The 12,754-nt window shown below is 39.9% G+C and overlaps 1 protein-coding gene across 1 annotated transcript in view; it reads left to right on the top strand.

Annotated features, from left to right (window-relative positions):
- The window catches only part of LOC109908679 (forkhead box protein J3), a 97,992-nt gene that overhangs the window by 55,224 nt on the left and 30,014 nt on the right, over positions 1-12,754 (top strand). Inside the window, exons 4-5 of the mRNA XM_020507331.2 lie at positions 266-340; positions 10,232-10,315. Of these exons, the coding sequence (XP_020362920.1) occupies positions 266-340; positions 10,232-10,315 (159 nt within the window). The remainder of the gene's footprint in view (positions 1-265; positions 341-10,231; positions 10,316-12,754) is intronic.

The raw sequence follows: 12,754 nt of genomic DNA, 5'->3' as shown, positions 1-12,754 counted from the left end.
CTTGAACTGTAAAACAATAGAGCATGGTGAATTAATAGATAATGCAGGTACTGACTATCTTCTTCTTACTAACAGGTGCCTGGGAGGGTGTGGTTGTCTGGTAGTTTGCGCAAAAGTATAATATTTAATCTTACTCATGCAGACCAAGTGAAAATCTACTGGTCCTCTACTTTTTATGTATTGGAAAATGTATTATTTTCTATGCTGTCATGATTGTGTTAATGAAAACATGTCTATCTCCCCTCTTCTCTCTCTTTTCTCCCAGAACTCAATACGGCATAATCTGTCCCTGAACAAGTGTTTTCTCAAAGTGCCTCGCTCTAAAGACGACCCTGGGAAAGTAAGTATTTCCTGACCATTATAGTCTGAATACATATTTAACACGAGAACCGCTTGGCCTTGAGGGACCCCCCTTCAAGCTAAAGAGCAGTCATTCTGACAGTGTAATTAATAAATATATATATAGATATATATGCTACACAAAAATGATTGTTTGTTTGGGTTGATGAAGGTAACATTTAGAATATGAAAAATATATTTCAAATAACAATAGAATTTTCATTAGTTTATGTAAAAAAAATAAGAATAATTCAAGTGTTGAATTTTATGGAGTGCCTTTGTTACAACTCTGAAACAGAAAGCATATGTGTAGGAATGCGGGAACAGCTTATTTTTATAAAGACAAAATAAATAAAAACTAACCACCTAGACACGCTGTCAAATGATGAAAACCCCAGTAGCCTAAAAATCAAGCGCCGAGTGTGCTTGTTAAACAGTGAAAATCAGCACACAATCAATAATGGTGGCATAATGAACATACAATAAGTGTGAATATGACAGTACTCAAAAATAGTCCATTACTGTCAGCTCGTGCGCACCTGGTGTGCATCTTCACGTAATGGCATCAGATGGAGCATGTCCATGTCACAGCTGGTGAGTACGTCGCTGATGTTGTTTTTTGCTTTGGGTCTGCTCTCTCAGTGATAGGATTTTGTGCTGATAATCGGCCGCAGCATTGTCACCGGCTTGTTCTATCTAAACAGTGCCATGCCTTCCTCGTCCCCATCTCACCGTTTCATTTGGTGGTGACGCTGGCACCTGCACAGTGCGCACCATTCTGACTTTGTTGCGCTAAGGTCTCGGGGCTGTACAGTGCCTTCAGAAAGTATTTTCACCTCATTTGCACACACTGTATATAGATGTTTCTATTGTGTTATTGACTGTGCGTTTGTTTATCCCACGTGTAACTCTGTGTTGTTGTTTGTGTCACACTGCTTTTGCTTTATCTTGGCCAGGTTGCAGCTGTAAATGAGAACTTGTTCTCAACTGGCCTACCTGGTTAAATAAAGGTGAAATAAATGTAAAAAACATTCATACTCCTTGACTTATTCCACATTTTGTTTCTTTCCAGTCTGAATTCAAAATGGATTAAAATTAAAAAAAATGCTCACCCATCTACACATAATGACAAAGTGAAAACAGGTTTTTAGAATTTTGGCATATTTATTGAAAATTACATAAAGAAATATCACATTTACATAAGTATTCACACCCCTTTCCTATGACACTACAAATTGAGCTCAGGTGCATCCAATTTCCTTTGATTTTCCTTGATGTCACGACAACTTCATTGGAGTCCACTTGTGTCCAATTGTTTGGACATGATTTAGAAAGATACACCTTTCCATAAGGTCCCACAGCGCATGTCAGAGGAGAAACTATACCATGAAGTCCAAGGAACTGTTCATAGGTCATATATCTGGGGAAGAGTTTAAAACAATTTCTACTATGTAGAAAGTTTCCAAGAGCACAGTGGTCTCCATCATTGGGAAATTAAAAAAAATATGTAACTACCCAGACTCTGCCTAAAGCTGGCAGTCCGACCAAACTGAGCAAATGGGCAAGAAAGACCTTGGTCAGGGAGGTGACCTAGACCCCAATGACCACTGATAGAACTACAGAGTTCCTTGGCTGAGATGGGAGAACCTGCCAGAAGGACAACAGTCTCTACAGCACTTCATCAATCTGGGCTTTATGGGAGAGCGGCCAGACAGAAGGCACTCCTGAGAAAAAAAATCACATGACAGCACGCCTGGAGTTGACAAAAGGTCACGTGAAAAACTCACAAAATATTTTGTGTTCTGATGAGAAAAATATAACTCCTTGGTCTGAATGCAAAGTGTTATGTCTGTAGAAAACCAGGCTCATCACCCGCCTAACACATCCCTATTGTGAAGCATGTGGCAGCATCATGCTATGGGGATGCTTTACAGCGGCAGGGACTGGGAGACTGGTAAGTATAGAGGGAACAGTGAATGGAGACAAATTCAGAAAAATCTTGATGAGAACCTATTTCAGAGTGCAAACGAGCTTAGACTGGTGCAGAGATTTACTTTCCAACAGAACAATGACTCCAAGCATACAGCCAAAGTAATGCTGGAAAGCTTTAAAACAAGAATGTGAAAGTCCATGAGTGGCCTAGACAAAGCCCAGACTTGAAACCCATTGAAAATCTGTAGAAAGACTTGAATATTGCTGTTCACTGCCTCTCCCCATCTAACTTTACAGAGCTTGAGAAAATATGCAAGAAAGAATGGGAGAACATTTTCAAATCCAGATGTGCAAAGCTGACACAGTACAGACATGCCCAAGAAGACTCACAGCTGTAATCGCTGTCAAAGGTGCTTCTACAAAGTATTGACTCAGGGGTGTGAATACATTTCTAAAAATGTGGTTTCACTTTGTCATTATGGGATATTTAACAGTGGTGTAAAGTACTTAAGTAAAACTACTTTAAAGTACTACTTAAGTAGTTATTTGGGGTATCTGTACTTTACTGTTCATGTTTTTGACAGCTTTTTTTGACAGCTTTTTTTGTACTTTTTACTCCATACATTTTCCAATTCAAGCACTTATCAAGAAGATATCCCTGGTCATCCCTACTGCCTCTGATCTGGCGGACTCACGAAACACAAATGCTTCGTTTGTAAATGATGTCTGAGTTTTGTAGTGTGCCCCTGGCTATCTGGAAATAAAAATAAATAAAACGTGTCTGCTTTAATATTAGTAATTAGAAATTATTCATACTTTTACTTTTGATACTTAAGTATATTTAACCAAATACTTTTAGACTTTTACTCAAGTAATATTTTACTGGGTGATGTTTACTTGAGTCATTTTCTATTAAGGTATCTTTACTTTTACTCAAGTATGGGTACTTTTTCCACCACTGGTATTTAATCCATTTTGAATTCAGGCTGTAACACAACAAAATGTGGAATAAGTCAAGGGGTATGAATACTTTCTGAAGGCACTGTAGATTCAGGCTGAGGCTCAGAATCAGAAGAATAATCATCATAGATGTCATGATTAATTTCTTTCCAACCATTTGAATTGTTTTCATTCAGATTTTGTAGCATCGCTAACACAGTATGTGCATCCAATCATCTTGATCTTCTTGCCATTGTAAATTACGCACGTTCTCACTGTTGTACTCCGAGATGGGCAGAGTAGACAGATAGGACTGCTTGGATTCGGTCGACTGATATAGGGTTTACCATTTTGAGATTATAATTAGAATAGATCAATACAATATAATGGGTCACCCTGTTCTTCATTCACAATTGGTGATTACCCAATTATGCGTCGTTCACCTCCCCTCGCTCATCAACTCACCCACTTTCCCCCCTTTTCCCCCTCTTTCTCCCCCATCATACTTTCCTTAATTTATTTCATCTGTTATATGTGTGAAATTAGTTTTGGTATAGTTTAGGTTCAGTTGAGGCAATTATCGGGGTGATTATCAAATGTGCACGGCACCTTTGGGGTGATTATCAACTGGGCATGGCACCGGGGCAACCGTGGAAAACCATTCAAAAAATGACATGCCCTCCTAAAACTCATTAAAACACTGTCAAGGACAGAGTGGGGCATGACTTAAAATGTGCAGAGTAATATTATTTATTTTTTTAAATTCATGAGCTGTCCAAATGACAGTTTTTCATGGTTCCAATTTTAACTTATATAGCCACCTGTTTTGGTATGAGAAAGCAGAGTCTGTGTTTCAGTGTGTTTCATATCAAATTGCTTACCAATGAGGTTGAAAATTGTTGATTAGACTTAATGTAAAAACAAACAATTGATGAAACCCTTTTTTACGTGAACATAATTTTGCAATATTATTAAGTGTACTGTATCTGTGTCGAGTGAATGTAATAATATTGCAAAAAATAAACTCTACCTCCGATTTAACCCCAAATCCCACGTGGTCAATTGCTGATTTATTAATTATGCCTAAAGTCTTGGTCATCTGGTTGGTTGAAGGTGGTGCAATTGCTGACACATTTTGCATAATGCCCCTCATTAAACATATAGGCAAAAATTGTTACAATGAATGCATGGCCAGACTGAATCAGTGAAGTGTAACAATGGTGAAACAAAAATGATATGTTCAATTTGGATTCCAGGCTACCCTTCTTTTTCGGTTTTACCAATATTGTTTTGACCAAGGAGTGTTGAGCTCCGCCATAGGGATATGAACTGTTTGAAAAATGAATCAACTTAATAATTCAACTGGAATCCTCGGCCGAGGCCTGTAGTTTGACACATAGAGGTTTTCACCTGATTTAGCTCTACTTGGACCTGGCCAGAGCCTAAACTCGGGGGGTAACCACTGTGTAAAACAAAGGTAGCAATACATCTCTCTTGTTACTGTGATTGGCCACCTTAGAGACATAAATATAGCTAAATCATGTATGTATTCACATGATCAACTTGTTTTGGGTTATGAGACTGAGAGCGGATAATCCATGTGTGTTCCTATTAGGGCTGTCAGAGTTAATCAGTTAACTCAACTTTTTGTAATTTTAGTGCACCATTTTTTTTTTCTCAAAGTGTTCAAAACACTAAAAACATCAAAAATACACTGCTCAAAAAAATAAAGGGAACACTAAAATAACATCCTAGATCTGAATGAATGAAATATTCTTATTAAATACTTTTTTCTTTACATAGTTAAATGTGCTGACAACAAAATCACACAAAAATGATCAATGGAAATCAAATTTATCAACCCATGGAGGTCTGGATTTGGAGTCACACTCAAAATTAAAGTGGAAGACCACACTACAGGCTGATCCAACTTTGATGTAATGTCCTTAAAACAAGTCAAAATGAGGCTCCGTAGTGTGTGTGGCCTCCACGTGCCTGTATGACCTCCCTACAACGCCTGGGCATGCTCCTGATGAGGTGGCGGATGGTCTCCTGATGGATCTCCTCCCAGACCTGGACTAAAGCATCCGCCAACTCCTGGACAGTCTGTGGTGCAACGTTGCGTTGGTGGATGGAGCGAGAGATGATGTCCCAGATGTGCTTAATTGGATTCAGGTCTGGGGAACGGGTGGGCCAGTCCATAGCATCAATGCCTTCCTCTTGCAGGAACTGCTGACACACTCCAGCCACATGAGGTCTAGCATTGTCTTGCATTAGGAGGAACCCAGGGCCAACCGCACCAGCATATGGTCTCACAAGGGGTCTGAGGATCTCATCTCGGTACCTAATGGCAGTCAGGCTACCTCTGGCGAGCACATGGAGGGCTGTGCGGCCCCCCAAAGAAATGCCACCCCACACCATGACTGACCCACCTCCAAACCGGTCATGCTGGAGGATGTTGCAGGCAGCAGAACGTTCTCCACAGCGTCTCCAGACTCTGTCACGTCTGTCACATGTGCTCAGTGTGAACCTGCTTTCATCTGTGAAGAGCACAGGGTGCCAGTGGCGAATTTGCCAATCTTGGTGTTCTCTGGCAAATGCCACACGTCCTGCACGGTGTTGGGCTGTAAGCACAACCCCCACCTGTGGATGTCGGGCCCTCATACCACCCTCATGGAGTCTGTTTCTGACCGTTTGAGCAGACAAATGCACATTTGTGGCCTCATTTTGCAGGGCTCTGGCTGTGCTCCTCCTTGCACAAAGGCGGAGGTAGCGGTCCTGCTGCTGGGTTGTTGCCCTCCTACGGCCTCCTCCACATCTCCTGATGTACTGGCCTGTCTCCTGGTAGCGCCTCCATGCTCTGGACACTACTCTGACAGACACAGCAAAGCTTCTTGCCACAGCTCGTATTGTTGTGCCATCCTGGATGAGCTGAACTACCTGAGCCACTTGTGTGGGTTGTAGACTCCGTCTCATGCTACCACTAGAGTGAAAGCACCGCCAGCATTCAAAAGTGACCAAGACATCAGCCAGGAAGCATAGGAACTGAGAAGTGGTCTGTGGTCACCACCTGCAGATCCACTCCTTTATTAGGGGTGTCTTGCTAATTGCCTATTTCCACCTGTTGTCTATTCCATTTGCACAACAGCATGTGAAATGTATTGTCAATCAGTGTTGCTTCCTAAGTGGACAGTTTGATTTGACAGAAGTGTGATTGACTTGGAATTACATTGTGTTGTTTAAGTTTTCCCTTTATTTTTTTGAGCAGTGTACATTATCTATACAGCTAAAAACAACGCAATGTCAAAATAAGATGTCATTGAAGTTAGAGTGCTTTATCAAGTTACCAGATTTTGCTTAAGTGATAACTTATAAATGAGCTCAGTTCAACCCCATCAAAACCCAAAACAGAGGTTTGTTTTCCTCCAAACTTTGTAAACCATGTAAATGTAAACAAACACTCTATAGCCTCAAAACATGGTTAAAACCATCATTTAGATTTTTTTAATGTACAGCATGGTCAGTCCCTGCATCCGTAGCTCTGTGTATGAATTTGAGAATGATTACATTTCTCCAGGCCCATCTCAGCTTTTTACCAAAACAGAGGCGGGTTGCCTGCTTTGTTATTGTTTCAATTAAGGACTCTAGCTTTAATTGTAAATCATGCCATTGTTGATGAGATGCTTTTTTCAATAAAGCTTTAATTGAAAATAATGCCTTTGTTGATGAGATGCTTTTGTAATTAATTAGGCTATTTTCTCTTGAACCATACGGTTTATCCACTAGACTAGAAACTATTGTAGTGTAATATAGAAGATCACCATCAACTGGATGTCACAATTTTGTTTGGTGGAAATGATCTAACCATTATGTAGGTTGGCGGAAATCCACATCAACTGAGGATGAGGGGTCTCCATTATGTAGATGTGTAAAAATGATGTTGAATATTTTAATAATAAACTACATTTATCAATCTGACTCCATTACTATGTGAATGCGATAGGCCCATAACCGTATCCAGTGCGCATAGCCAAGGTTACGAGCCTCGCATCACCCCTCGGAATACTATGAGATGCACATGTCTAGGTTTACCGTTATGCAAGTATTAAGAGGCTAAGAAACAAGGAGATAATATCTTGCAATCATTGTCTTAGCATTCAATTATTGCGTTAACCTTAGCTCAGATATGCACAGAGAGACTGAGTATACAGTGCATTTGGAAACTATTCAGACCCCTTTCCACATTTTGTTACGTTACAGCCTTATTCTAAAATGGATAAGAAAATGTTTTATCAATCAAGACACAAATCTACATGACAAAGCAAAAACAGGTGTACATTTGTAAAAATGTATTTAAAAAAATGGATTTAAGTGTTCAGACCTTTTACTCAGTACTTTGTTGAAGCACCTTTGGCAGCGATTCTTCTTGGGTATGACACTACAAGCTTGGCAAACCTGTATTTGGGGAGTTTTTCCCATTCTTCTCTGCAGATCCTCTCAAGATCTGTCAGGTTGGATGGGGAGTGTTGCCGCACAGCTATTTTCAGGTCTCTCCAGAAATGTTCGATCTGATTCAAGTCCGTGCTCTGGCTGGGCCACTCAAGGACATTGAGACATGTCCCAAAGCCACTCCTGCGTTGTCTTGGCTGTGTGCTTAGGGTTATTGACCTGTAGGAAGGTGAACTTTCGCCGCAGTCTGAAGTCCTGTTTCTCATGGTCTGAGAGTCCTTTAGGTGCCTTTTGGCAAACTCCAAGCGGGCTGTCATGTACCTTTCACTGAGGAGTGGCTTTCGTCTGGCCACTCTACCATAAAGGCCTGATTGATGGAGATGGTTGTCCTTCTGGAAGGTTCTCCCATCTCCCCAGAGGAACTCTGGAGCTCTGTCTCCCCCGATTACTCAGTTTGGCCGGGGCGGCCAGCTCTAGGAAGAGTCTTGGCGGTTCCAAACCTCTTCCATTTAAGAATGATGGAGGCCACTGTTCTTGGTGACCTTCAATGCTGCAGACATTTTTCGGATACTCTTCCCCAGATCTGTGCCTCGACACAATCCTGTCTCGGAGCTCTACTGACAATTCCTTCGACCTTATGGCTTGGTTGACATGCACTGTCAACTTATATAGACAGGTGTGTGCCTTTCAATGGAAACAGGATGCACCTGAGCTCAATTTCAAGTCACATAGCAAAGGCTGAATACTTATGTAAATAAGGTAATTCTGTTTTTAACATTTTTATACATTTGCTATTATGTAAAAAAAAAACGTTTGCTTTTCATTATGGGGTATAGTGTGTAGATTGAGGGATTTTTTTTTTTTAGAATAAGGCTTTAACGTTACAAAATGTGGAAAAAGTGAAGGTGTCGTGTTACAGCCTGAATTCAAAATGGATTTTGAATTTAAAAAAATAAAAATCCACTTTGACTTTATGGGATATTGTGTGATACAAAATCTCAATTTAATCCATTTTGAATTCAGACTAACACAACAACATTTGGAAAAGGTATGTGAATACTTTTTGAAGGCACTGTACAAGTGATTTTTTAAATTTCACCTTTATTTAACTAGGCAAGTCAGTTAAGAACAAATTCTTATTTACAATGACAGCCTACCGGGGAACAGTGGGTTAACTGCCTTGTTCAGGGGCAGAACGAAACCTATCCTTTGGTGTGACTTTGATAGTGAATCTATTTAGTTTTCTAAGTGGAGATCTCGCAACAGTAATTTTCACGATAGCAGGTTGGTAATAGTCAATGACAAATATCAAAGCTAAGCAGGGCTGGGCTTGGTAAAAACCCTGGATAAGATACCAAAGGGTAGCTGTACGTAGATCACTGCTCCAGTAGGAGGTGCTGCCCAGCCTATAGTTTTTTTTCTGTGCTGGATATAACATTGAAGATCTGACATTTTATAGGTACAAATTCAACATATCGAGTGCTTGGACTATAAGGTTCTATCAGCAAAAAGATGATTCTGAGATAATTGGCTTTAATGTTCGGAACCCTAATTGGTTTTAATGGTGTCATCTATTTTTATATATATATTTTTTTTTACTTAAGAACATGAATTGGGGTAGTTGGAGTAATATAAAGGTAGAAAACATTGAAATTTGGTTACTGTAAACAGGTCCAACCTTTTTATGTGCGTAAAGTACATAAAAAATGTAACTAGAGGCCTGATGGAAAATTTGTCTGTAAATTTACCAAATATCGACTAACAAAATACACTAGACAAGGTGGGATCGTTTTTGTGTTGGTTAAATTCATTATGTGAGAGATGGCGGTGGAAATGCATTTATGCAAATATTGATATAATAACCATCATGTAAAAGTAAACTTGGAGTCACACGATGATATATGTTGTGTGGTCCCGCGACAATGTGATGACTTGGAAAGCATGCAGTTATTTACTCTACAGATTAAATAAATGATGAACTTCACATGGTGGTGAAAGCGCACAGTGATGAGCTTGAGGCTCTTTCCAATAAATATTGATGGTCTTATTCTGGTGACATGATGATCGATTCTTGGCTGCCATTTGACAAAAATAATCCATAATAATGTCATCATGTAGGCTAGCCTACCCGCATTGTATACAGTATCTGCCAGCTGTTGGCTAGAGTGCACATGCCAAGACCAGAGTGGGCACATTCGCTATGTAACGCACACATTTATTTGTGACAAAACCATCAGTAGAGTTGAAAATGGCTGCAAACCTATTTAACTTGTATTCATTATTCGATACATGAATTTAACCACAAAAGTTATATTTAGGTGCACTACATCATCACACAAAGCCTATTATCCACAACCAATCAATTTGATGGAAAAACATCTCTGATGGGAAAATATTATTTTTATGCAGATTTTATAATATTCACATGAAACCCTGTCGCCGATTTCACCCTCAAAACAACATTTGATGACTTTTTTTCAAATCCAATGTATTTTCCATGTAAATACAACATTGATTCAACCAGTTTCTACCCAGTGGGTAGTGTTAATATCTTGTTTGTTTTGGTTTCCAGGGGTCCTACTGGGCTATAGACACCAACCCTAAAGAGGACACACTGCCCACCAGACCAAAGAAGAGGCCGCGCTCTGGAGAAATGGTGAGTACTGGATTTCAAATTAGAGTGGACCAGGTGATCCCAAAAGACCGGTCATCAGGAGTCAGGACGAAAGCAACAGCTTCCGACACCGCTGAATTTTCCTCACATGGGCTGACATACAATTTACACTGCTCCTGTTAACGGTCATCTGCGGCTTGCACAAATGTAGCATATATACACTACCAGTCAAATGTTTGGACACACCAACTCATTCAAGGTTATTTTTTAATATATTTTTTTACTATTTTCTACACCGTAGAATAATAGTGAAGACATCAAAACTATGAATAACACATGGAATCATGTAGTAAACAAAAAAGTGTTAAAACAAATTATTCAAAGTAGTCAGCCTTTGCCTTGATGACCGCTTTGCACATTCTTGGCATTCTCTCAACCAGCTTCACCTGGAATGCTCTTCCAGCAGTCTTGAAGGAGTTCCCACATATGTTGAGCACTTGTTGGCTGCTTTTCCTTCACTCTGCGGTCCAACTCATCCGAAACCATCTATATTTGGTTGAGATCAGTTGATTGTGGAGGCCAGGTCATCTGATGCAGCAATCCATCACTCTCCATCTTGGTCAAATAGCCCTTACACAGCCTAGAGGGGTGTTGGGTCATTGTCCTGTTGAAAACACCCCACTAAGCGCAAACCAGATGGGATGGCGTACCACTGCAGAATGCTGTGGTAGCCATGCTGGTTAAGTGTGCATTGAATTCTAAATAAATATCCAACAGTGTCATCAGAAAAGCACCCCACACCATCATAAAAAAAAATACAGATTTCCACCAGTCTAATGTCCATTGCTCGTGTTTCTTGGCCCAAGCAACTCTCTTCTCATTATTGGCATCCTTTAGTAGTGGTTTCTTTGCAGCAATTCGACCATGAAGACTTTATTCATGAAGTCTCCTCTGAACAGTTGATGTTGAGATGTGTCTGTTACTTGAACTCTGAACCATTTATTTGGGCTGCAATCTGAGGTGTAGTTCATTCTAATGAACGTATCCTCTGTAGCAGAGGTAACTCTGGGTCTTCCATTCCTGTGGCAGTCCTCATGAGAGCCAGTTCCATCATAGTGTTTGATGGTTTTCGCGACAGCACTTGAAGAAACTTTCAAAGTTTTAACTGACTTCCATGTCTTAAAGTAATGATGGACTGTTGTTTCTCTTTGCTTATTTCAGCTCTTCTTGCCATTATGTGTTTTTTTACCAAATAGGGCTATCTTCTGTATACCACCCCTACACAACTGATTGGCTCAAATACATTAAGAAGGAAAGAAATTCCACAAATTACCTTTTAACAAGGCACACCTGTTAATTGAAATGTATTCCAGGTGAATACCTCAAAGCTGGTTGAGAATGCCAAGAGTGTGCAAAGTGGTCATCAAGGCAAAAGGTTTCTACTTTGAACAATCTCAAATATAAAATATATTTTATATATATATATATAATATATTTATTTAACACTTTTTTTTGGTTGCTATATGATTCCATATGTGTTATTCCATAGTTTTGACATCTTCACTATTATTCTAGAATGTAGAAAATAGTAAAAATAAACACTCTGGAATGAGTAGTTGTGTCCAAACTTTTGACTGGTACTGTATACTCAACAAAACTATAAACGCAACATGTAAAGTGTTGGTCCCATGTTTCATGAGCTGAAATAAAATATCCCAGAAATGTTCCATATGCACAAAAAGCTTATTTCTCTCAAATGGTTGTGCGCACATTTGTTTACATCGCTGTTAGTGAGCATTTCTCATTTGCCAAGATAATCCATCCACCTGACAGGTGTCAAGAAGCTATTTTATATCAAGAAGCTATTTTATTTCAGCTCATGAAACATGGGACCAATACTTTACATTTTGCATTTATATTTTTGTTCAGTGTATATAAGAGACGATAATCAATTGTTCCTCGTCAGATCAATATAAATTTAACAAATTCCTAAACAAATTCTAGGCTACCGTGTATGGACATTGAGTTTTGCATTCTATGCTTAATGTAAAACGTCTCATGATCCTGTCTCATTTCGGCCAACAGTTATCACCTATCTACTTTGAGATGGTGATATCATGCTGTGAAAAATCACGTCTCTTCTGCCCCTATAGAATTATCACTATACCACTGGCATTCAGTGACCTGAGAGCCTGAATGAACACGGCGCTGCAGCTCACTGAGCCCTGAGCAGCAGCAAGCCTACTCTCCCCCTTCGCATCTACCACTGCCCTACCCATCACCACGGAAACAAAGCAGGCATAGAGCACCAAAGTGCACAATCATCACAGCCCAATGAGAAGAGGGGAGGGCAAGCAGAAGAGAGAGGGAGGGGAAGAACGGAAGGGAGAGGGTGAGAGCGACAGGAAGGGGGAAAGAAAGCAAAATAGTGAATGAGAGGGAGAGAGAATGGAAAGGGGAAAGAGCAGGAAGGAAGAGAAC

This window comes from Oncorhynchus kisutch, linkage group LG17 (assembly GCF_002021735.2).
Source record: "Oncorhynchus kisutch isolate 150728-3 linkage group LG17, Okis_V2, whole genome shotgun sequence".
Classification (NCBI taxonomy): Eukaryota; Metazoa; Chordata; class Actinopteri; order Salmoniformes; family Salmonidae; genus Oncorhynchus; species Oncorhynchus kisutch.
The sequence above is the reverse complement of the archived record's forward strand: the minus strand, read 5'-3'. Positions and strand labels throughout refer to the sequence as shown.